Raw genomic sequence first — 25,633 nt, forward strand, 5'->3', positions numbered from 1 at the left:
GGACAGAAGGGGTTGAGGAGCAGTTCCGGGCCCAGATGACTCCAACCCCTCTCCCCACCCAAAAAAAAAAAAATTAATGGAGATATCCCATCTCCTAGAACTGGAAGGGACCTTGAAAGGTCATCGAGTCCAGCCCCCTGCCTTCACTAGCAGGACCAAGTACTGATTTTGCCCCAGATCCCCAAGTGGCCCCCTCAAGTATTGAACTCACAACCCTGGGTTTAGCAGGCCAATGCTCAAACCACTGAGCTATTCCTCCCCCCTCCCACATACTAAGCTTGCTCCAGTTGGAAGAGGATCTTAAAAGGGAAACAGACAATTTGGAAGGGGGGAATAACCTTTTTGGACATAGAAAAAGCCTATGATGTGTTATGGAGAATACGACTACTTCATAAAGTAGGCTCCCTGGGTATTATCGGAAGAATGTATATATGGGTCAGGGACTTCAGCAAATGAACAAGTCTGAATAGGGAAAGCTTTTCCAACACATACACAACTGCAAATGGAACTCCACAGTGGAGTGTAATTAGCCCAACCCTCTTTAACATCATGATAAATAACCTCTCCAAGGAGATGAGTACAGGAATAGGGATCACATTATTTGTTGATGTCTTGCGTCATACAGACCAAAAGCAGAAACCTTTATTCTTTTGGCAGCGCTTTCAATTATGCATTTAAGGGAAGTGCAGAATAGGGAAACAGATGGGCCTTCAAATTCTCCATAAACTAAGGGAATGATGTTCACAACAAGGAAAACCCAAACAGATGTAAAGTTATAGCTACATGACTGCCTCTCATGGACCATACTGAAAATATTAAAGTACAAAGGTAGAATTAAGTTACTTAAAAGTATCTCCGGAACATACTGGGGAGTGGATATGAAAAAGGTGGTAAGGCTATACAGAACAGGAATTAGGCCACTTATTGAGTATGGATGCCAAGACTTTAGGTCAGCTGTGAACACAAATCTGAGCAAACTAGACTATATCCAAGTACAGCCATTGCATATTGCATGTGGTGCCTTCATTCTTATGCCTCTATGTGCACTACAGAAAGCAGCCAATGAAGTGCGTATCACTCTTAGAATGAAGTTCTTAGACTTAACCTTTTGGGCCAAAGTACTAGGTAACACTGGGCGAATATATAATGATTATTTGGAATTAAGTGGAGGCTAAGTAGGGCAAAAACTCAAAGTTCCCCATGTAAACAGGGTACAGAAGTGGATAAAGGATCTTAATGAAGAAAAAAAAAAAAGGACTAAAAGAAATCAAAATCTACAGCTATTGGGAAAATTATCTGTCATCGGAAAACCATTCCCCTTGAGGTAGGCATGAAATAATATAATGAAATAAATAAAAAAGGAGAAGAATGATAAATATACAAGACATAAGAAATCAATATATTTGTGATAAGTGGGGACACTATGGACATATATACATACAGATGACTCAAAAGACAAAGGAACAGGAAGAGTGGGAACAGCCTTCTGCGTGTCCTCATTCAGACTCAAGAAAGTTCTAATGCTAACTAACTTTGTATCCACTTTTACGGTTTAGCTAATAGGGATTGTGCTAGCATTAAACCGGGCTTTAAATGTGTGATCAGCTGCCATGGTCATCTTCTCTGATTCCTTATCAGGACAGCAGGCAATTTACAATGGAAAGTCTGACATCAGAAATTATATTCTGAATACAATATTACTGCTAACAACCAAACTGGCGCAATTGGATATAACCATAGTAATAGCATGGATTCTGGTGCAGGTAGGGATAGCAGGTAAAAGATTGGAAGACAAACAGGCAAAAGGGCTATTAATTGTGAACAAATTGACCAAGGAATCTTCTTAAGCAAACTGAAATTTAAACACCTAATGAAAAATGAGTTAAGGAAGGAATGTCAAGAACTGTGAGCAAGCTAAATGAAGGGGAGAAAATTCCAAGTAGTATGCCAAACAGTTGACAACGTTGATATAATTCAAGACCCTGCAAGGAAGAATGAAGTGGTTCTTTTCAGAATTCTAACAGGGCATTGTGGGTTAAGCAGTAATTTATTTCTAATTAACAAGAATAAAGATGAATTATGCGTAACAGGTCCAGGAAATGATAGATCATATTCTTTGGGATTGTAAAGACTGTACCAGTGAAAGGAGGTGTTTATACAGAAAACTCAGAGGCCTTAAAATAATAAAATTTTCCTTGAAACAACTATCAAGGATACAAGGAAAATGGGGCCCAATAAAAAAATGCTCTTCTGCAATTCTTTAAGAATACTGGGAAAGGTGCAAGATCCTAAGCCAAGAACAAGGTATGAAGAAGAAGGGGGGAGACCTACCTTGGGAGCGTCTAAGTAAGAATGCAGCAGGAGTCCTGGCTGCAAGAGTAGTTCTGCTAGCAGCAGTTACCCCAGGTCCTAAAGGAAGAGCTAGCCGTTCCCTAAGAGTAGGGAACCTTTTGCTCTAGCTTCTGGAGGATCACTTAATGAGGCATTTGACCACATCTTGGACTGGGGAAGCAAGTGGTAGGAAGTGGCTCAGGGAGGCAATCCTGAAACGGGTATATGCTATCACTGCCTCTCATAAGGTTCCTAGGTCAGAGCCTGGTGGAGAGAGAGGGCTTGGCTCCCATACCAATTGCCCTTTGGGTGGAGGGGCATAAACCCCTTTCTCTCCGCCAACCTTGGAGAGGAGAGTACAGAGATATTGTAAGCTTTGAGTCAAGACTGTGCCACCCACAGGAGTCTGGAGGTGGGTTAAAGACCCTTTATTTTCTGGGGGCATTGGACTGTATCTATTTTGTTGGACTCTGTTACCCTGAAAGGAAGTGAATGCAATTGGTGATCCAGCCGGAAGGCCTAGTTGCTACCTACCAAAAGGTGGACCACTTAGCATTAGAACAATTGCTGGAGAGGGACGCTGGAAACGGACCAGAGCTGGCACCCAGTGGTATAACCACTAGACAGCACCACCCGTACATGTAACCCTCATCACACAAGGTACGTTTTCACTGCAATATAAAACCTGTTGCACCTAGTCTCAGAGCCCAGGTCAACTGACTTGGGCTACTGGGACTCAGGCTGTGGGGTTAAAAATAGCAGTGTAGATGTTTAAGCTCAGCCTGAAGCCCATGCTCTGAGATCCCCCTCCCCTGAGGGATCTCACAGTCCGGGCTCCAGCCCAAGCCCGAACGTCTAATCTTCAATTTTTAGCCCCACAGTCCGAGCCCAAGTCAGCTGACCTGGGCCAGCAGCAGCTGTGCCCCAGGTCTTTTATTGCAGTATAGACATACCCAAAGAGGCAATGCTTTTAGGATTGCTGGAGAAGAACCAGAGGGTCAGGAAGGGCAAGCATGCTGCATTACTCACAAAGTCTGTAATGGCTGGGTAAATTCTTAAAAATAAATGACAGGAAAAGTCATTTTACCAACTTTGAAGTGACAGGACTGGCAAAAAATTGGCTCCAAGTAGAGCCCTTGATGTGACACAATGGGCCAAATTCACCCTGGTTTACGTTCAGATAACTGAACTCATTTGTGTTACACTGACACTGGCTTCAGTAGTTGCAGGAAAGATTAATTAGCCTCATTGTGTCTGGGAGCCTACTTTCAGTCAGTTATGTCAGTCAAAAGCTAGTAGAATGACCTTTTCTTTTATTTATATTTAGTAATCTGATTGCAAACAGGAATGACAAGCATTTGGCACGATGGGATGGATTTATTAAATATACTGAAATAAACTAACAAATAAACTTGCAATAAATGACAAAAAACAGCTCATACCTTGAATCCATCTGACATGCTGAAGTGTGCAGATATTCGAAAGGGAAACTCACACGATTCCTGGGAACACTGCAATTCAATAACTACAACTTGTTTGCCTTTCTCAGTACTAATCTGAAAAACAACAACCCTTTTATTTCAATACATGTCCCGTTCATACTGTCATTAATGTTTTCTTCAACTGTTTGTTGTCATAACATATACTTCCCCACGTTCCCCCACATTGTATAGGGAACCATCATGATTTACTGCTATGAAAGCATTAGTGGAATGTGCAGCAATTATTTATTATTTTCATTACTACAGCACCCAGAAGCTCCAGTCAGTATCAGAGATTCACTGTGCTGGACAATGTACAATTTCTTCTATATTTTGAGATCTGAAAGTCTTCTCCATTTTGAAATGAAAACTTACTGTATTTAAATTACATTTAATTTATTTATATGAAATCTTTGTTAACTGTATAAACTGCCAGAAGAATATACATATTACTGTACTTTGTTACCTTGGGGATGCTATAGTGATAAAAATTAGAATTTTGTTTCAAGTAAAGTTAGGCTGCACTGAAAGATGTACTACTTTAAATTGGTTTGTCAATAGTGTTCTTTGTTTTTGTTACCCTGATGGCATAATAATTTGTAAGATTAAAGCAAAAAATTAAAGTAATGCATACAGAACTGCAAACCATTTATTGACCCTACTGCATTCTACTAATACAAGAGATGTCACTAAAGATGCTTACTTTTTCAAGGGCATCATATTTTGCAACTTCAAAATATTGTGGAAAATAAGGAATATCTTGATCATTTTCTGTATAAAATCTGAAATCAGAATAATTGAAATTCTCTTAACATTTTAAAATAAATCTTTGAAATTAGTAATTTTACAAAGTTGCAGCATCACACTAAGTGCAGGGCCTACACTTATACAATATAAGCGTATTTTCCCACAGCCCAGAAAAACCAAAAACTTATTCTGAATGAGTAAAAATCAGTGCCACACAGCTGCTGACCTGCACTAAAAGGTCATGGATACTTTGACTGATCAGTGTGTCCAACCTGAAGCTGAACATGGAGATTGGCTTTCAGCTTTACTCATCTTGCAAAAAACATTGGGCAACCAAATGAACAAATGTAATTTACCTGCCTGGCCCACTAATTTGCTAAATGCTTTCTCTGGTTTTGCCTATCCAGTTGCATTTTAGCAATCCTAAATATCAGTGGGAGATTAATTCCCACCCTGTCCTTAGACTTTAAATATATGTCCTAATATTAAAGTCATGCCTTCAACATCTAGTATTTTAAGCAAATAAGTATAATTTGTAACTGATTCATTCCTAGAAAATAATTAACATCTATTCTACCACTGATGGCTTTTAATGCCAGTGAAATATGTGTTTTATTAATAAGTTCTAAAAATGTGAGTGTCTTAGTTGTTTCTTCTTATGCAACTTGTTCTCTCCTTAATTACAGTAACAATCAGCCCTTTACTCTCAACTGGCATAGGAGTAACTTCAATGCACATGATATTCAGCAGTGCTGGGGGCTTTATGGTAGCTACAGGTGCTCAGCACTTCTGAAAATCAGATTCATTGAGGGTTCTGTGGCAGAAGGACCAGACAGGAATGTAAACAAAAATCTATCTGTTTTAGCAGAGAAATTCTGTAGCCAGAGAAATTGCTATAGTGAACAAAACTCTAGTTTAAGATAGCGTGGCCTTTTAAAATAATAATCAATTATTTTATATGATATCATAATTATAATAAATTATAAATATATTTTATGTTATAATATTACATTTTTTAAACACAGAGCTTGAACCCATAGTCTTTTCTGCCTATTTAATTCCCAATAAGATCAATGGAAGTTTCGCATGTATCAGGAATGCAGGATTGAGTTATGTGTGTCTATTTAACCAATACAAAAGCTAAGAAAGTCCAGGGCCACCCGGGGTGGGCGGGGGGGGCAAATGGGACAATTTGCCCCAGGCCCCGGGATCCGCAGGGGCCCCTGACCCCACCTCCACCTTCCCCCATCCCCCAGCGCCTCAGCGCGCCGCGTCAGGAGCGGCCCTGGAGAGCGCTGCGGGCCTAAGCTCCTCCCACTGAATCAGAGCCGTGTGGTAAGGGGGCGGGGCTGCAAGCTCCGATCCCGCTGAACCACGCCGCTGCAGCGCTGTCCAGGGGCCAAGGCAGCTCCTGGACACGGCACGCTGAGGCTCCGAGAGAGGGGAGAGGCGGCGGTAACCCAGGAGCGGCCCTGGACAACGCTGCTGGGGGGGGCGGTCAGTTGGATCGTGGGCATTCTAGGGGTCTGTCAGGACGCGGTGGGGGGGTGGATAGGGGTCGGGGCAGTCATGGGACAGGGAGCAGGAGGGTTGGTGGGGGGGTGGGGTCCCGGGGTGGTGGTTGGGGGGGGCGGTGAGGGGACAAGGAGCAGGATGGGTCGGGGATTCTGAGGGGGGAAGTCAGGGGGCAGGAAGTGGGTGGGGGTCGGATAGGGAGCAGGGCCAGGCTGTTTGGGGAGGCACAGCCTTCCCTACCCTAAAGCTCATTCAGCAGTTTGAGGCTTGCAGACAGCTATTTAACACAATGAGCCAAGATGTTATCTTTTCCCTTAGGGCTACCATCCCTTTCACTTCTCAAATGCCAAATTATAGTCTACATTTAATTTCCGTGCCATAGGGAGAGTCATGTCAGGGGAGGGTAGCTTCATTTAAAATTAGCCACTTTAGATTCACAGTGATAGAGCCAAGAGAGCCATGGGGGAGGGATCACATGAGAAGAGCAATATCATACACCACCTACTTCCTTCCCAACCCTACCAAGGGAACCTCCCCTCCTCCCCCCCCCGCATTCCCTGAGGCTCCAGAGGGGTTAATTCAGTGGTTCTCAAAGTATAGTACTGGTGACCCCTTTCACATAGCAAAACTCTGAGTGTTTTTATAAATTATAAATTAAAACCACTTTTTTATATATTTAACACTATTATAAATGCTGGAGGCAAAGTGGGGTTTGAGGTGGAGGCTGACAGCTCGCGACTTCCAGTAATAACCTCGTTATCCCCTGAGGGGTCCTGACCCCCAGTTTGAGAACCCCTGGGTTAAGTTAATTTTAGCACCCTGTGTCCATTCACATGCATGTGCTATTTTGAGCATTTCAGTTTTCACAACATAGGCTCATCCCAGATTCTGGAACAAGCTCAAATGCTCAGTTCGTGGAGTATGTACATAGTCTATACTAAAGACAAACCCACAATAACCATCTCCAGTTTGTGAGGGACCCCATGGAGCCAGTTTCTAGGAAATAGATAAATTCATGGAGGTTACGTCCATTAATGGCTATTAGCCAGGATGGGTAAGGAATGGTGTCCCTAACCTCTGTTTGTCAGAGGGTGGAGATGGACGGAAGGAGAGAGATCTCCCTCTGGGGCACTTGGTAGTCGGTAGACAGTATACTGGGCTGGATGGACCTTTGGTCTGACCCAGTATGGCCATTCTTATGTTCTTATATTCTAACCCAAATGAACCCAAAGTTATGGAGACAGATATGAGTCAAGAAAGCCAGCAGTGTATCAGAAACCTGGAAAAATCTCTGACTGGATGGGCTCAGGCGTTTGGTCACAAGTTGAGGTGGTTCAAAAGTTTTGGATTTTTTTTTAAGCAGAACTTTTTTATTGTTTCTTTAAACAATCAAACACAGCAAGCAGCAAATATTTGGCCACACACTTCTGAAACCCCAAACCATGTTCAGGTTTTGGCAGACTAATTTCAGCTTTTCAATTAAAACAACTACAACAAATTTTGAAGGAAAGCAGACATTGTCCGTGATTTTTTCTGCTTTTTAAAAACCCCAAGTTTTCGATCCAAAAAAAGTTCTGACGGAAAATATTTGTCCAACCCTTTTAATGAGCTTTAGTGCCTTTTAGCACTAGCTGATGCTGAGAACCAGTGATACCTTGTAGAGGTGACTTGAAAAGAAGTTTTCTCAAAACTGGGTTTGTGCTGAGATGCGGAAGGTTTTTAAATGTTTATTTTTCCCAGGCCGCCCGGGGAGAGAGGGGGCAAGTAGGGCAATTTGCCCCAGGCCCCGCAGGGGCCCCCACGAGAATATAGTATTGCAATTTTTTTTTAAGGAAGGTGCCCCCAAAATTGCTTTGCCCCAGGCCTCCTGAATCCTCTGGGCGGCACTGAGAAAGTCCAAGTTAAAGGTGATCTGAAAATGGGGAAAAACTTTTTTTTTTTTGCTTTAAGATGCATAAAAAAAAAAAAAAGGCCTGGAGGTTCTCTTTCATAAAAAGTGCTTTGGGATTTTTTTAATTGGAAATCTCCAGTTTGAATTGCCTGTTTCTGATGGAGGACTCTCTGGACAGCTTGAGAACTAGCAGATTAGATGTCACAGGAGATTAAAATCTGACAAAATGGAAGGGGAATGGGAGAAAAAGCTCTGTTTATGAAAGATTCAATATCCTTGCCTCTTTAATTGAAAGCGCATACAGTTCTCTAGGCCTCTAGCAACATTAAGGAAGACAATCTTTACCACTCCTGATACTACAAAGCTTAAAAAAAATTTTTTTTTAAGGAAAAGCACAATGATTTTTATTCCATTCGCCTTTGCAGGTCACCTTTCAGATGACTGCTTCACAGTCAGCTCATTCTGTTGTGTGATGATACTACAAAATTAAATGGAAAGCAAGATCCTCATCTTCATGTTAAGCGAATCCAATTTCCCCATAAGAATTCATGTAAATAGGGGGATTAGGTTCCAGGGAATTTTTTTTTTGTCAGACAAAAGGTATTATATACATTTTAAACAAGTAATTTAATACAGGTACTGTACTATAGTTGGGAGGTGCCCCTGCCTTACCCTACACAGGCACAGCCCACTGGCACTGGAGATGAGGCAGGCAAGGAGGCTGAAGGTGCTGTAGGCTAGGAGAAGCACATTGCGCAGCAGCAGCCACAGCTTCCCCTACTCTGCAAGCACCAGGGGCGGGGGGCTCAACCCTCAGCCCACCCACTTCCCTCCTTCCCCCAAACCCCCATCTTTGATCTGCCTCTTCTCCCCCTCTACCTTCTCCCCCTTTACTTCCCATGCTCCTCCCCCCTCCCTCCCCTCCCTTCTAAATGCTGCAAGCCAGCTGATTGCCCTGGGCAGGAGAGGGCGGGGGAGCCTGCGCACCGAGTACTCGCTCCTCCCCCCTCCCTCCTGCCCAGGGCAATCAGCTGGCTTGCGTTTAGGAGGCAGGAGGGAGGAGCGAGGACTTGGCGCAAGCTCCCCCTCCCTCCCCCCCACCTCCTGCCCGGGCTAATCAGCTGGCTTGCAATGTTCGGGAGACAGGGGAGGGAGGGGGAGCCTGTGTGCCGAGTACTTGCTCCTCCCCCTTCCGTCCTGCCCCCAAAACGCCGCAAGCCAGCTGATTGCTGCGGGCAGGAGGCGGGGGAGGAGGGCAAGGCGCTGATCTGCGGGGTCTGCCGGCGGGCGGGAGATGCTGGGGGTGGGGGGGAAGAGGAGAGGGAGTCTGCCTGCTGTGGAGAAAGCTCATCCTACCACAGCTCCTGCGTACCTCTGTCTGGCCTGGCCAAAGGGCGGGGCCCCCAGGGGAGGGAGGAGGAGGAGCAGGGCCAGAGTTCTGGCCTGCTTGAAACGAATAAAATTTTAAAAGCCTCAGATATAAAAAGGATTAAGGAAATTTGTTATATACCATCGCCATCTACTGGGTACCAGTGGAAGCAGAGCTAAAATCTCAGCACCCACTTGGCACATGCCCAACAGGAATCATAGAGTGGCCTCCTCGCTCCTCCAAGAAGACTTGAAGCTAGAGTACATAAAACTGAGATCACCATGTACTAGAGAGAGTAGACTGAACGTAACACAAGAAGCTGCAGAATCCTAAGTGCAACTGATGCCTGGACCAGACATATGGAAATAACTCTTCCCCCTCCCAGCTCCCAGGGTTAGGAGGATAAAAAGTGGTGAGATTTCTTTTCAAAGATTAGAAAGGGAAAAAATCTTTAATATAAATAACTGTAGATTATCTTGCTGAGTCTATACTCCCTAGCGATACCTCAGGTAACCATATTTTAGATTTTAACTCTTTTGTAAGTCCAGTCAAATTGGTGTAAGAGAGATTGAAAGGAGTTGTTTTAAGCAACTGCTTTTAATATTGTAAGCTTGTCCCTTTTGCACCAATCTCGCCAAAGAGAAGTAAGAAGTAATGCCTTACAGACAAGTGCACCGTTGGACTTGTAATAAATGTGTTAGGTACTAACCGATTGAGAATTGTTGATCCATAAGTAAATGTAATGAGAAATCTTGGTAATTTGCATTGCTCTCTGATATAACTACTGAGCTTCAACTCTGGTCTGTGATAATTGCTTGTAAGACCGTATTATGTTGTAGTACACACACTTGGCTGTGTCTACATTTGTGTGGGGAACTGTTGATTATTTATGTTAATGTGGTTCTGGTGAATTAATAAATTGTTGGTTGATAAAGAATAAGCAAGTGAGCAGTACTTCTTAAATCAGGACAAGCTGAAAGTTGCCCTGAAAAGAACCTAGTGTTAAACTAATAAGCTAATGTTCCCTGGACTCAATGAAAAGGGTTTATCCTATTGGATTCTATTACATATTGGGGTAAACATAGTTTGTAAGATTTCAACTTTAAAAATCTAATAGGCATGCTGGCAAATTCATAAACTGACCCCCTTTCACTCTTAATATCAAAATACATTTTTTCTTTTATGCTGGGCAGAGGGATTACCTGATGCTCTCCATATTGGGCCCAACGGAGCTCTCACTGACTTCCAAGGGAGTGTGATCAGGGCCACAGTTTTCATTCTTCTCAGTGGCATCCTGTTTCTCTTTAATGTCACGCTCAGAAGATGAGTGGTTTTTCTCACCTGTTATCAAAATATGTTACTTGGCATAATTCCTTCTACCTGGTTTACTTATGTTTAACATATTAATAGCTCAAAAATCAATAATGCTACTTAGCATTTGCAAAGTGCTTTATATGTTCAAAGAACCGTATGGATGCTAAATAATTAATCATCAAAATACTCCTATCAGGTAGCTAAGGTAAACAGTAGCAGGTTACAAATAGAGAAACTGAGGCAATGAGGTAAAATTATTTGGCCAACGGCCAACAGTGAGTCACTGGTAGAGCAGAGATTAGAACTCAGGGGCCCCTGACTCCTAACCCTATGTTTATTTTTCAAGACCACACTGATCCATAATATTAATTTATCCATGAGATACTAAATTCTGCATTACAAGGAGTTCAGAAAAGTATAACAACATCTTTATTACAAACTTACGGAGGGGGTGAACAACACACAAAACTCACAGATGACACTTCATTAGGAGACACTGCTATCACCAAAAACCAAAAAGAAATAAAAGTTTCTTAGAAGTGTTAAAAAGGGGGGAGGGCATGAAATAATGAACTGTCTCAGTCTGAAAAAAAAATTAAGACAATGTATGAGGGGACTAATAACCTAAAACAGATTATTTGGTCTATTTTCAAATTCTTGGGTAGTCTCTCATAGTGTCACTACAGACCTTTTTTACTTGTATTTTTCTTTTTGAGTAAAATTGAAATCTGTGTATCTTAATTATAGTATGTTCAAACCCTTCTTCCACACTCATTACTATTAATTTCATACTTCTACTATTACATCCTGTTATCTAGATTTCATAATTCCTCAAAGTTTGTTGTCTCAGAAACTAACACTATTCTTTGTAGCATTCAGTTAACCCAACATATACTGTTGAATCAAACTAAAGCTTTTAGCTAACTACAAGTGATATTTTTTCAGCGTACTCAAAAAGACCGTCATGATTGATTTATTATTTTACCCATATTCCTGATCCAGGGCCTGATCCAAAGCCCGTTAAAATCAATGGGAAAGACTCCAATATGGTGTGGTCCATTACGCGCAGCTTCTTTTCTGCAGCTTCTATTTATATTACTTTTTTGCAAACAACCATTGTTGCTAATCCATTTGAAATTAGTTCTAAATTAAATCTTCCTTTCCAAAGGTACCAGCCCATAAAAAACTTCTCTAAATACACTTACCGTAATGGCTTGGCTTTTGGTCAGAACTACCTTCCAATGATTTACTAGACTCATAGTCAATCGGTAAAAGTTTTCCTTCTTCAGCTGATTTCCACACAAAATCGGCACTTACAATGGGGAGTCGATACTTCTCAATAGTTTTCAGATGATAAGAGCGGAGTACAGCAACATTATCCACAATGACATGTGTACACTAAAAACGAGGTTAAAAATCACAGCCATTATGCAGATGCAAAAATAGGTAACTACTGCAGTTTAGTTTGTTTACTCAATACTAATTTCCTATTAGTAAACAACATAGTGAATGCCAGTGAAAATGAGGTAGATTCTGAGGCTAAAATAGAGAAAGAACAAGTTAAAAATTACTTAGGCCTTGGCTACACTCGCAGATTCACAGCGCTGCCGCGGCAGCGCTGTGAAGCACGAGTGTAGTCGTGCCGCCAACGCTGCGAGCGAGCGTGCAGCGCTGCAGGCGCTGATTACACTGGCACTTTACAGCGCTGCACTCGCTGTGCTCGGGGGGGGGGTGTTTTTTCACACCCCTGAGCGCAGCAAGTGCAGCGCTGTGAATTGCCAGTGTAGCCAAGGCCATAGACAAGTTAGATATATTCAAGTCACCAGAGCTTGATGAAATACATCATAGAATACTCAAGGAGCTGACTGAGGAGATATCTGAGCCATTAGCAATTATCTTTGAAAACTCATAGCAGATGGAAGAGGGCAAATATAGTATCAATCTATAAAAAGGGGAATAAGGAAAACCTGGAGAATTACAGACCAGTCAGCTTAACTTCAGTACCCAGAGAGATAATGGAATGAATAATCAAGCAATCAATTCACAAACATCTAGAAGATAGTAAGGTGATAAGTAACAGTCAATGAGGATTTGTCAAGAACAAATTGTGTCAAACCAACATAATAGCTTTGACAGGATAGCAAGCCTTGTGGATGGGGGGGGAAAGCAGTAGATGTGGCATATCTTCACTTTAGTAAGGCTTTTGATACGGTCTCACATGACCTTCTCATAGACAAACTAGTGGAATATAGCTTAGATCAGTGATGGGCAACCTGTGGCCCACGCCGCTTCCCGCAGCTCCCATTGGCCGGGAATGGTGAACCACGGTCACTGGGAGCTGCGGGTGGCCGTGCCTGTGGACGGTCAACTTAAACAAATGGTCTCGCAACCTACCAGTGTATTACCCTGACAGGCTGCGTGCAGCCTGCGGGCCGCAGATTGCCCACCACTGGCCTAGATGGAGCTACTATATGGTGAGTGCATAAGTGGTTGGAAAACCATTCCCAGAAAGTAGTTATCAGTGGTTCACAGTTCCAAGCAGGAAGGGCAAATCAAGTGGGGTCCTGCAAGAATCAGTCCCGAGTCTAGTTCTGTTCAATATCTTCATAAATGATTTAGACAATGGCGTAGAGAATATGATTATAAAGTTTGCAGATGATACCAAGTTGGAAGAGGTTACAAGTGCTTTGGAGGATAGGATTAAAATTGAAAATGATCTGGACAAATTTGAGAAATGGTCTGAAGTAAACAGGATGAAATTCAATAAGGACAAATGCAAAGTACTCCACTTAGGAACAATCAATTGAACACAGATAAAATGGGAAATGAGTGTCTAAAAAGGAGTACTGTGAAAAGGGATCTGGGGATTATAGTGGATCACAAGCTAAATATGAGTCAAGAGTGTAACACTGTTGCAAAAAAAGCAAACATCATTCTGGGGGTATATTAGCAGGAGTGTTGTAAGCAAGATATGAGAAGTAATTCTTACACTCTAGTCTGCGCTAATAATGCCTCTTCTGGAGTATTGCGTCCAGTTCTGGGTGCCACATTACAGGAAAGATGTGGACAAACTGAAGAAAGTCCAGAGGAGAACAACAAAAATGATAAAGGTCTAGAAAACATGACCCACGAGAAAAGATTGAAAAATTGGGTTTGTTTAGTCAGGAGAAGAAAAGACTGGGGGGGGGGGGGGGGGGAAGAGAAGGAAGAGACACGATAACAGTTTTCAAGTACATAAAATGTTACAATGAGGAGGGCGAAAAATTGTTCTCATTAACCTCTGAGGATAGGACAAGAAGCAATGGACTTAAATTGCAACAAGGGAGGTTTAGGTTGGACATTAGGAAAAACTTTCTGTCAGGGTAGTTAAGGACCGGAACAAATTGCCTAGGGAGGTTGTGAAATTTCCGTTATTGGAGATTTTTAAGAACAGGTTAGACAAACACCTGCCAGGAATGGTCTAGTTATTACAGAGTCCTGCCTTGAGTGCAGGGGACTGGACTAGATGACCTCTTGAGGTCCCTTTCAGTCCTATGCTTTTATGGTGTTCCAAGAAGGAGGAGTGCTAGGCAAAGACCAGCTCTACCTAAAGAAGAGAGGGAAGAGCATCTTTGCAAGCAGACTGGCTAACCTAGTGAGGAGGGCTTTAAACTAGGTTCACCAGGGGAAGGAGACCAAAGCCCTAAGGTAAGTGGGGAAGTGGGATACTGGGAGGAAGCACGAGCAGGAGAGCACAAGAGGGGAGGACTCCTGCCGCATACTGAGAAAGCAGGACAATCAGCGAGTTATCTTAAGTGCCTATACACAAATGCAAGAAGCCTGGGAAATAAGCAGGGAGAACTGGAAGTCCTGGCACAGTCAAGGAATTATGATGTGATTGGGATAACTCACATGACTGGAGTACTGACATGGATGGATATAAACTGTTCAGGAAGGACAGGCAGGGCAGAAAAGGTGGGGGAGTTGCATTGTATGTAAGAGAACAGTATGTAACTGCAGAAAAACCTGAGAGTCTCTGGATTAAGTTTAGAAGTGTGAGCAACAAGGGTGATGTTGTGGTTGGAGGCTGCTATAGACCACCAGACCAGGGGGGTGAGGTGGACGAGGCGTTCTTCTGGCAACTAACAGAAGTTACTAGATCACAGGCCCTGGTTCTCATGGGAGACTTCAATCACTCTGATATCTGCTGGGAGAGCAATATAGCGGTGCACAGAAAATCCGGGAAGTTTTTGGAAAGTGTAGGGGACAATTTCCTGATGCAAGTGTTGGAGGAACCAAGTAGGGGCAGAGCTCTTCTTGACCTGCTGCTCACAAACAGGGAAGAATTAGTAGAGGAAGCAAAAGTGGATGGGAACTTGGGAGGCAGTGACCATGAGATGGTCGAGTTCAGGATCCTGACACAAGGAAGAAAGGAGAGCAGCAGAATAAGGACCCTGGACTTCAGAAAAGCAGACTTTGACTCCCACAGGGAACTGATGGGCAGGATCCCCCAGGAGAATAACATGAGGGGAAAAGGAGTCCAGGAGAGCTGGCTGTATTTTAAAGAATCCTCATTGAGGCTGCAGGAACAAACCATCCCGATGTGTAGAAAGAATAGTAAATATGGCGGGTGACCAGCTTGGCTTAACAGTGAAATCCTTGCTGATCTTAAACACAAAAAAGAAGCTTACAAGAAGTGGAAGATTGGACAAATGACCAGGGAGGAGTATAAAAATATTGCTTAGGCATGCAGGAGTGAAATCAGGAAGGCCAAATCACACTTGGAATTGCAGCTAGCAAGAGACGTTAAGAGTAACAAGAAGGGTTTCTTCAGATATGTTAGCAACAAGAAGAAAGTCAAAGGAAGTGTGGGCCCCTTACTGAATGAGGGAGGCAACCTAGTGACAGAGGATGTGGAAAAAGCTAATGTACTCAATGCTTTTTTTACCTCTGTCTTCACGAACAAGGTCAGTTCCCAGACTGCTGCATTGGGCACCACAGCATGGGGAGAAGGTGACCAGCCCTCTCTGGAGAAAGAAATGGTCCGAGGATGCTAAAGTAATTCGTGGATGTGAAAAACACAACTAAGACCTAATGCAAGACCTGTCACTTTGTGTGACACCTTCCCTCGGTAATGAGGAGAAGAATAATGGCGTGGTAGTTTTTCTCCTGGAAAAAGACTGCCATCAAAAATGACACAGTAAAACAAAGTAAAGGTGGACCATATGGTCCTTTTGTGGACAGAAAGGATATTGCTCTTAATTTTTATGTGACACCTAGAGATTACAGTGATAGATACATTACAACTGCACTGATAAATAGAACTACACCTCTACCCCGATATAACATGACCCGATATAACACGAATTCGGATACAACGCAGTAAAGCAGCGCTCTGGGGGGTGGGGCTGCGCCATTGTTGTCTAAGAGAAAGACAACAGTGCTGCTTGGCAGCACAGTTCAGCTAACAACTCCCAGTGCGCAAGCCAACAACCCTTCCCCACCCCCAGTGAGCGATCACAGGTGCGAGCAGATACAGGACGCACCAGCCAGCCCGAGACGGCCGGGAGTGGAGCCCGTCAGCCCCCCATGCCAAGGCGCCAGCACACACGAGCGGACCCATCTCTACCTGCACAGAGCTCGTTATTTTGCCACCATATCGGACACGCTTCCGGAGCAGCCACCCGGAGCGCCAGTCTCACCTGGCTCCTGCATCTACCGGCGATCCGGGGTGGCGGCGGGGTGCAGCAGAAGGGCACAGCAGGAGAGATGTGGGAGCTGCCAGCACCCCGCCCGAGCCTCGCCCCACCCCACAGGTCCCAGCTCCCCATCGAGAAGTCAGGCCACATAGTCCCTGCTGCCCATGTAGCAAAGGCTGCGGCCAGCTGGCGCAGCCCTCAGCAGGGAGGCAGGACCGAGGAGCCACCTTACCCAGCAGGTAGGGGAGAGAGGACAGAGACCAAGCCCTGGCATGGGGGGATCGCCAGGGGCAGGAAAACAAGACTTCACTGTTCCCTACCTAGAGCGAGATTGCAGCAAACAGCCCGGGGGTAGCCGCTGTATAACTCAGACCCACTGTGGTCACAGCTGCCACCATGATGGCCCCTCAGCCAGGGCCGGCTCCAGGCACCAGCCTAGCAAGCAGGTGCCCGGGGCGGCCAATGAAGAGGGGGGCGGCACGTCCGGCCCTTTCGGCAGCAATTCGGCGGCGGGGCCGTCACTCCCTTTGGAAGCAAAGGACCTGCTGCCGAATTGCCGCCGTAGAATGAAGAGGCGGTAGAGCTGCCGCTGCGATCGCAGCTTTTTTTTTTTTTTTTTTTTTTGCGCTGCTTGGGGCGGCAAAAATGCTAGAGCCGGCTCTGCCCTCAGCCTAGAGTAGGGGTTGTAAGAGCTCTAAAAACTAGCTGGGGACCAGAGAGCTGGGAATCAGTGTCTGTCAATCGAAGGCCAAAGCAAGTTTGATAACGCACTTTCACCTATAACGCTGTAAGATTTTTTGACTCCCGAGGACCACGTTATATCGGGATAGAGGTGTATTTATATTAAAACTTCATACATGAAAGCACTCTCACGCACTCTGCCTCCACCAATTTTGATTTTTCTGCCAGAGGCAAAAGTTAACCTTCTTCAGTATTCATGGGGGGGGGGGGGGGGAAAAAAAGTGAAATATACCTCATGATTTAGCACAAAATAAATTATTCCACCATTTTCTTTAATGCATGTTCTCAGTCTATTCTTCTCCTGAATGGGTAAGTGTTTCACTTTAAGAAAGAACACACAGTTTGCAAAGATTGCCACAGTCATCCTATTAAAAAACAAAACAAACAAACAGTGTTTTAATTCACAAAACTTCCAGAATTTCCTTGCATACCATACCCCAGCCAAGTGGCCTATCACCAAACATTACAGCCTTGTCTACAGTAGGGACATTTTAAAAGATTCCACTGTTATTAATTCTCTTTTCAGATCCACCAAGAAGGCCACTCTGAATTGGTTTTAACCATAGTTTCTGAAATGCTGCTGAACAGTGTCTGGCCTGGTCTAGACTTGCAGATAAATCATGTTCTAAACCAGTTCAGCTGCACCTGCTGCTCACATCTGTTATTAGCAGTGGACAATTTTCTTATTTTAGACAAGGCCAAAATGACTCAATAGCATTACAGTACATGTAAATTCCTAGAGCCCTGCGGGGATATAAAATTTTTATCTACATCCAATCAGTGACCCGCAAACATGGTCTGCGGATCTAAAACGGATATCTGCAGATTTGCAGAGCTCTACAAATTCCCGATTTCATCTTATATACATTTCCATTTATAGGCAGAGACACTATACATTTTTCACAGATCCACAGGTCCAGTATTCTCGATCTCAAACAGCTCTGCAACAGTCCCTGGGATGACCCCTTCCATGCGTCAACCCCCTCAGGGTCACACTCTCTCACTGGGCTAAATCTCCTGGCTTTACCACCTCCTGGGACTGAACCTCGGAGCCTTCAGCACCCCTGTTTCACATCATGAACTCCCCTCAGTGCGTCCACCTGAATTGGACACCTGGGGAAGACTTACACACCCAAAGGGAGCAATGCACCACTGATTTCCTCATTCTGGAGTGACTCTCGGCTAGTGTTGTAAAAACAGAAGGGTTTATTAGATGTTCTTAGTTAGCATGGAGAATAGAAAGTTACAACAAAGTCTCTCTGGGTCAGACCAGAACCAGAGCCCTCTCTGACCCCCCCCTTGAGTGCCAGTCCAGAAGTGTCTCCTGCTTCCTGCAGCCCACACTTAACAACCCCACCTCAGTCCTTTGTTCTTGTTCCCAGGCAAACCTTGTCACCTGGCCATCCATCCTCCTTAGCCCTTTGTTCTCCAGATGATCTCAATGATGGTCGGGCAAATGTCGGGCCCAGGCCCCAGACAGCTAGGCATCAGTCATACCTGAATCTCTGGGTCTATGCAAGGAGTAAACAACCTTTCCCCACCATCTAGTTAACCATGTAACACATAGGGGAAACTGAAATACACATGACATTCACACAAAACATTATGAAAGATGTCCACTTTGTCACATTACACACAAAAAAAATACATTAAAAGAACAATATGTTTCCAAAGTCAAGCTCTCAGAAGTTAGGAAATGCCCAAATCAAGGTTGCCCAAGCAACCTTAATTGAACTTCTTTGTGTGAATACATTATGATTACATGCTACTTTACCCATACCATTTCTGCCTCATTCACTGCACAGGATGGACTGCGCTCCAGTGATGAATCAGTATTGCGTAGTTAAACCACTGCCCATTTGTTGAAGAAGTTGGAATGAGGGGAACAGTGGAAATCTGAAACTATCTGAAGTGGTAAAAATCTTACAAGATCAATAGAGCTCTTGCCATTTTGGTCCCTTTGATGTGAATAGTTATATAATTTCAGCACTGCCAGACCCAAACCCTAGACTGAACCTAAACTAGATTTGAACACAGTTTCCACAGACCATCTCAAATCTGAGAATGTACAGTTGCCAAAAAGAGGATTTTCTCAATATAACCCGGGGTCGGCAATCTTTCAGAAGTGGTGCGCCGAGTCTTCATTTATTCACTCTAATTTAAGGTTTCGCGTGCCAGTAATACATTTTAATGTTTTTAGAAGGTCTCTTTCTATAAGTCTATAATATATAACTAAACTATTGTTGTATGTACAGTAAATAAGGTTTTTAAAATGTTTAAGAAGCTTCATTTAAAATTAAATTAAAATGCAGAGCCCCCTGGATCAGTGGCCAGGACCCGGGCAGTGTGAGTGCCACTGAAAATCCGCTCGCGTGCCGCCTTCAGCACACGTGCCATAGGCTGCCTACCCCTGATATAACCTCTAGAACTGACTGTGGCCCGCAACCCCCTTTTAAAGTTTGATGTCATACTAACTCTTAGGTCTGGTCTATACTACCCGCCTGAATCGGCGGGTAGAAATTGACCTCTCGGGGATCTAACTCCACCAGCGGAGGTGGTAGTAAGCGCCGCCGACAAAAAGCCGCAGAAGTCGATTTTGCCGCCGTCCTCACAACGGGGTAAGTCGGCTGCAATACGTCGAATTCAGCTACGCTATTCACGTAGCTGAATTTGCGTATCTTAAATCGACTCCCCGCTGTAGTGTAGATGTACCCTTAGAAAAATAATGTACCGTATCTGTGCAGCCAGAGCAATGAGATTATTTCTAGAGTTTAAAGTAAATGAAAATAATTACAAATGTCAGTCTAGCCACCCAGATCTGATCCTGCAATTCAAGAAACAACCCAAACAGATGGCAATAATTCCCGAAAAAGTACCATAAAGGGCATTCCTATTACAATTTCTCTGTCAAACTACTTACTGCTCAACTAGTTTCCTAAAGAGATGAGGCCTGAAAATACAGTTAACATCTGAATTACCTAGTAAACAGAGGAGGAAGTGCAAATCCAAGGGGAGGAAAGATTTCACTCTCCCTCACCTTCCCCCTTATTCGTCTGCAACCTAAATAAGAAACACAACTCTATAGATGTAAAGAAGCACCCGAGTCCACCCCTAGACTAAAATCTAGTGTTAGAGAGTGAGACAAACTCACTTGCTGGGAGCGAGCTCCCTGCCCAGAGGGATCTTCCGGTATCTGCAAAGATACGTGACAGAGGCTGCGTGTAATGACGGGAGGGGGTGGAATGTTCTCCTGTTCCAAAGGCACTAAAGGGAAACGCCCGCCCAAACGGCACAAAAGACAGCACTTGACTGCGAACCAGACGATCAACCGAATTGAACAAGTATCAGGTGCTCCTACTGGGCAGCTAGGAGCCGCAGCCGTCTGCACCGGCGCTGGAAGTAGACGGCGATATTAACAGTGCAAGTGAATTCTGGGGGACCTTTTAGGGATTAGGAAACTGAATCCAGCCCGCCCGTTTCATCCCTGTGGAGACTGCAGAGAGGACGCCACAATACTGGGGCTGCCGGGCTGGGTTTTCAGCTGCTGTTTCTTTCGTTCTGTTGATGGGGGAGATGATTTTACTCTCTCTGCGTCTATTACAGACTCTTCTCCACCCATCCCCATAGGGAGAGTATATATCCCCCTATAACTTTCTATTCTTCAATACAGACAGCAAAATCCTCCCCCTGGCTAGTGACCCAAATACGTGTTTGTTGTATTAGTTTTATAGATATAATAAAAGCATAATCATGAGTGTCACTCATCAGGCAACTATGTTCTATTCCAATCAGGCACCTTTATTTGGGGATCAGCTTGCTATTAAGGATTAACACAAAAGGGTTTGCATTTTACTTCCACACACTGATTTCCAAAATCAGTCTAATCTGATCAGGATTTTTACCTGATATAGGATCTGAATTTAGCTTGTGCTCTTTGACGCATGTTAATGAAGCATTTGCCTTCATTTTTTGGAGCGGCAAAGCTTCACAATAAGGGTCCATCCACACTACACAAGTAATTCACTGATGATAATGGTTGTCAGCAATGAGCCTGACACCAATCACTCATCAACTGAAGTTGAAAACGATTTGTTTGCTAGACAAGTCAGCTTTCCCCAAAACTGTTATGTAAAGGTATTAAACTGTTTATAATACCAGATGAGGCAAATGAGGGGACATGTGAGGGTGGAAGTGGAGGGGAATCTGCAATCTAAATCCATGCTGGTGGGCCTCCACCAGGGGTGAAAGTAATTTGAAGGATTTACTGGTGCCCTGGAGTCCTGAGACGGGGGTGGGCCTCTAGAGCCTCAGGCCCTTTAAATCCACCACTCTGGTAGTGGTGGCTGAGAGCCCGGGGCCCTTTAAATCACTGCCAGAGCTATCAGCTGCAGAGGTGGCTGGGTGCCTCAGGGCTCGGGGGCCAGGGCAGGCCTGCTTTAGGCCAAGTCAGCTGAATTGGGCCCCGCGCCAAGAGGGCCCCGCGCTGCAGCTCTCCACCCCGCCCCCAGCTCACATAATAATAAAAAGGAGTCATATAAAAAATGGAAACTAGGACAGATTACAAAGGATGAATATAGGCAAACAACACAGGAATGCAGGGGCAAGATTAGAAAGGCAAAGGCACAAAATGAGCTCAAACTAGCTACGGGAATAAAAGGAAACAAGAAGACTTTTTATCAATACATTAGAAGCAAGAGGAAGACCAAAGACAGGGTAGGCCCACTGCTTAGTGAAGAGGGAGAAACAGTAACAGGAAACTTGGAAATGGCAGAGATGCTTAATGACTTCTTTGTTTCGGTCTTCACCGAGAAGTCTGAAGGAATGCCTAACATAGTGAATACTAATGGGAAGGGGGTAGGTTTAGCGGATAAAATAAAAAAAGAACAAGTTAAAAATCACTTAGAAAAGTTAGATGCCTGCAAGTCACCTGGGCCTGATGAAATGCATCCTAGAATACTCAAGGAGCTAATAGAGGAGGTATCTGAGCCTCTAGCTATTATCTTTGGAAAGTCATGGGAGACGGGAGAGATTCCAGAAGACTGGAAAAGGGCAAATATAGTGCCCATCTATAAAAAGGGAAATAAAAACAACCCAGGAAACTACAGACCAGTTAGTTTAACTTCTGTGCCAGGGAAGATAATGGAGCAAGTAATTAAGGAAATCATCTGCAAACACTTGGAAGGTGGTAAGGTGATAGGGAACAGCCAGCATGGATTTGTAAAGAACAAATCATGTCAAACCAATCTGATAGCTTTCTTTGATAGGATAACGAGCCTTGTGGATAAGGGTGAAGCGGTGGATGTGGTATACCTAGACTTTAGTAAGGCATTTGATACAGTCTCGCATGATATTCTTATCGATAAACTAGGCAAATACAATTTAGATGGGGCTACTATAAGGTGGGTGCATAACTGGCTGGATAACCGTACTCAGAGTGTTGTTATTAATGGTTCCCAATCCTGCTGGAAAGGCGTAACGAGTGGGGTACCGCAGGGGTCTGTTTTGGGACCGGCTCTGTTCAATATCTTCATCAACGACTTAGATATTGGCATAGAAAGTACGCTTATTAAGTTTGCGGATGATACCAAACTGGGAGGGATTGCAACTACTTTGGAGGACTGGGTCATAATTCAAAATGATCTGGACAAATTGGAGAAATGGTCTGAGTTAAACAGGATGAAGTTTAACAAAGACAAATGCAAAGTGCTCCACTTAGGAAGGAAAAATCAATTTCACACATACAGAATGGGAAAAGACTGTCTAGGAAGGAGTACGGCAGAAAGGGATCTAGGGGTTATAGTGGACCACAAGCTAAATATGAGTCAACAGTGTGATGCTGTTGCTAAAAAAGCAAACATGATTCTGGGATGTATTAGGTGTGTTGTGAGCAAGACACGAGAAGTCATTCTTCCGCTCTACTCTGCTCTGGTTAGGCCTCAGCTGGAGTATTGTGTCCAGTTCTGGGCGCCGCATTTTAAAAAAGATGTGGAGAAATTGGAAAGGGTCCAAAGAAAAGCAACAAGAATGATTAAAGGTCTTGAGAACATGACCTATGAAGGAAGGCTGAAAGAATTGGGTTTGTTTAGTTTGGAAAAGAGAAGACTGAGAGGGGACATGATAACAGTTTTCAGATATCTAAAAGGGTGTCATAAGGAGGAGGGAGAGAACTTGTTCACCTTAGCCTCTAAGGATAGAACCAGAAACAATGGGTTTAAACTGCAGCAAGGGAGGTCTAGGTTGGACATTAGGAAAAAGTTCCTAACTGTCAGGGTGGTTAAACACTGGAACAAATTGCCTAGGGAGGTTGTGGAATCTCCGTCTCTGGAGATATTTAAGAGTAGGTTAGATAAATGTCTATCAGGGATGGTCTAGACAGTATTTGGTCCTGCCATGTGGGCAGGGGACTAGACTCGATGACCTCTCGAGGTCCCTTCCAGTCCTATAATCTATGAATCTATGAATCTATGAATCACTTCCCCCTCCTCCCCTCCCCTGAACGCTCCGCCCCCTCCCCTGCTTCCCGTGAATCAGAGATTCGCGGAAAGTCTGAGATGAAGCGGGGCGGGCCAGCAGCACGAGGTAAGCTGGGGTGGGGGTGGTGGGGCCGGGAGAAGGGCTCCGGGGAGGCGCGGCCCGTTCCCGCAGGCCCCAGCGGCTCTGGCCCGGCTTGGCTCCAGCCCGGCCCCCGCGGCCCGGCTCCGGCCCGGCCCCAGTGGCGCGCGGCCCCCCCCCCCCCTGCCCCCCCCCCGCGGCGCGGCTCGGGTCCCCCCCCTGCGGCGCGGCTCGGGTCCTGGGGGCGGGGCTTGCAGCAAGCCCCGTCCACAGGAATCGGGCCCCGCTCTTGCTAAAGCCGGCCCTGTCGGGGGCCATTTAAAGGGCCTCAGGCTCTGGCTGCCGCTACTGCAGCAGAGCCCCGGAGCCTTTAAATTGCCGCCTGAGCCCTGCTGCCGGAGCCCCAGGGTAACGGCGGTGGCTGGGGGCTCCAGTGGTGATTTCAAGGGTCAGGGGCTCCCAGCCGCCGGTACCGCAGCGGAGCCCTGGGCCCTTTAAATTGCCAACGAAGGCCACGGGGTCCCAGCTGCTGCTGATACCCTGGGGCTCTGGCAGCAGGGCTCAGGCGGTGATTTAAAGGGCCCAGGGCTCTGACTGCTGCTGGGAGCCCTAGGTCCTTTAAATTGCCACCTGGGGAAGCTGGTCCGGTACACTGTACTGGCTCTTGCCAGTATGCCGTACCCGCTTACTTTCACCTCTGGCCTCCACAGAATCCTATTAACCTCAAGAGGATTTCATGAGGACACTAAGATTAAACTGCAAGATCGGAGCCATTGTTAGCAATGGGGTTTGTTTTGTTTTTAGCATAGATGAGAAGTCAAAGAGAAATCTTTAATGTCTAAGAATAGAATTTTGGAGGGCCCACAGGCTTTTCATTATAAACAAATACTGAAGGCAAATCACTACAATCATGTATTTAAAACTTTATAATACAGGATCCCAAAATTCAGTGGTTTAAAAAAAGGATATATAAAGTAAATGTGGAAGTTCTTGCCTTTTACACAACACTAACTACACCATCAGTGGTACAATGTATTCAGTATGGGGAACAGTCATTTAGGAAAGATGTAGACAGACGGCAAAGGAAGGATACAGAAAGGTTTATGGACAGGTTCCTGCTGACAGTGTGTGTGTGGAGGGGCACAACCCCCAAACAGCTGGAGTCAAGCCCCCCCCTCTTCCGGGAGTCCTTCCCTTTCTGGAAAGCAGCAGCCCTTCTGTGCAGCTCCCAGCTGTTCCTCTGTCTCTCCCCCAGAGTTAAAGCAGCAGCAGCTCCCAGCTGTTCCTCCCCTTCTGCCTCAAGCAGGCCTGGTTCAGCTGTTCAGCAGGGAGGGGCCCTGTGGCACCATGTGACCCCACATGCCCTCCTGCCTATATTTTGCCTCTGTTTAGGTGGATGCAGACTTGGAGGATATGTGGAAGAAATTAAGATATACTGATGTGAAGACCAGTATTGGCAACTAGCAAGGAATTAAAGAGCTGCATCTAGTTCATGCGAAACAGAACCCATTGTTCCACTCTCCCTTGATACAAAGGTGTGGAGACAAGTTCCAGCCTTTAGAGTAGCAGCAGTGTTAGTCTGTATCTGCAAAAAGAACAGGAGTACTTGTGGCACCTTAGAGACTAACAAATTTATTTAAGCATAAGCTTTCGTGGGCTACAGCTCACTTCTTCGGATGCATAGAATGGAACATATATTGAGTATATAGATTATATCTATATATCTACATTAGATATATATATACACACACATACAGAGAGCATGAAAAGGTGGGAGTTGTTTTACCAACTCTGAGAGGCCAATTAAGTAAGAGGCCTCTCAGAGTTGGTAAAACAACTCCCACCTTTTCATGCTCTCTGTATGTGTGTGTATATATATATCTAATGTAGATATATAGATATAATCTATATACTCAATATATGTTCCATTCTATGCATCCGAAGAAGTGAGCTGTAGCCCACGAAAGCTTATGCTTAAATAAATTTGTTAGTCTCTAAGGTGCCACAAGTACTC

General features: G+C 44.6%; 1 protein-coding gene across 4 annotated transcripts in view; it reads right to left on the reverse strand.

Annotated features, from left to right (window-relative positions):
- PARP4 (poly(ADP-ribose) polymerase family member 4) overlaps nt 1-20,435 on the reverse strand; it is a 77,675-nt gene extending 57,240 nt beyond the window's left edge. For all 4 annotated transcript variants that reach the window (XM_034758808.1, XM_034758807.1, XM_034758806.1 and 1 more), the window contains exons 1-6: nt 20,219-20,435; nt 17,300-17,432; nt 11,854-12,046; nt 10,537-10,675; nt 4,516-4,594; nt 3,774-3,887 (exon numbers count right to left, since the gene is read on the reverse strand). In XM_034758808.1, coding sequence (XP_034614699.1) covers nt 3,774-3,887; nt 4,516-4,594; nt 10,537-10,675; nt 11,854-12,046; nt 17,300-17,431 — 657 coding nt within the window. In that variant the 5' untranslated portion in view covers nt 17,432; nt 20,219-20,435. The remainder of the gene's footprint in view (nt 1-3,773; nt 3,888-4,515; nt 4,595-10,536; nt 10,676-11,853; nt 12,047-17,299; nt 17,433-20,218) is intronic.
- Nucleotides 20,436-25,633: the final 5,198 nt, after the last annotated feature.

This window comes from Trachemys scripta, chromosome 1 (genome assembly GCF_013100865.1).
Source record: "Trachemys scripta elegans isolate TJP31775 chromosome 1, CAS_Tse_1.0, whole genome shotgun sequence".
NCBI lineage: Eukaryota > Metazoa > Chordata > Testudines > Emydidae > Trachemys > Trachemys scripta.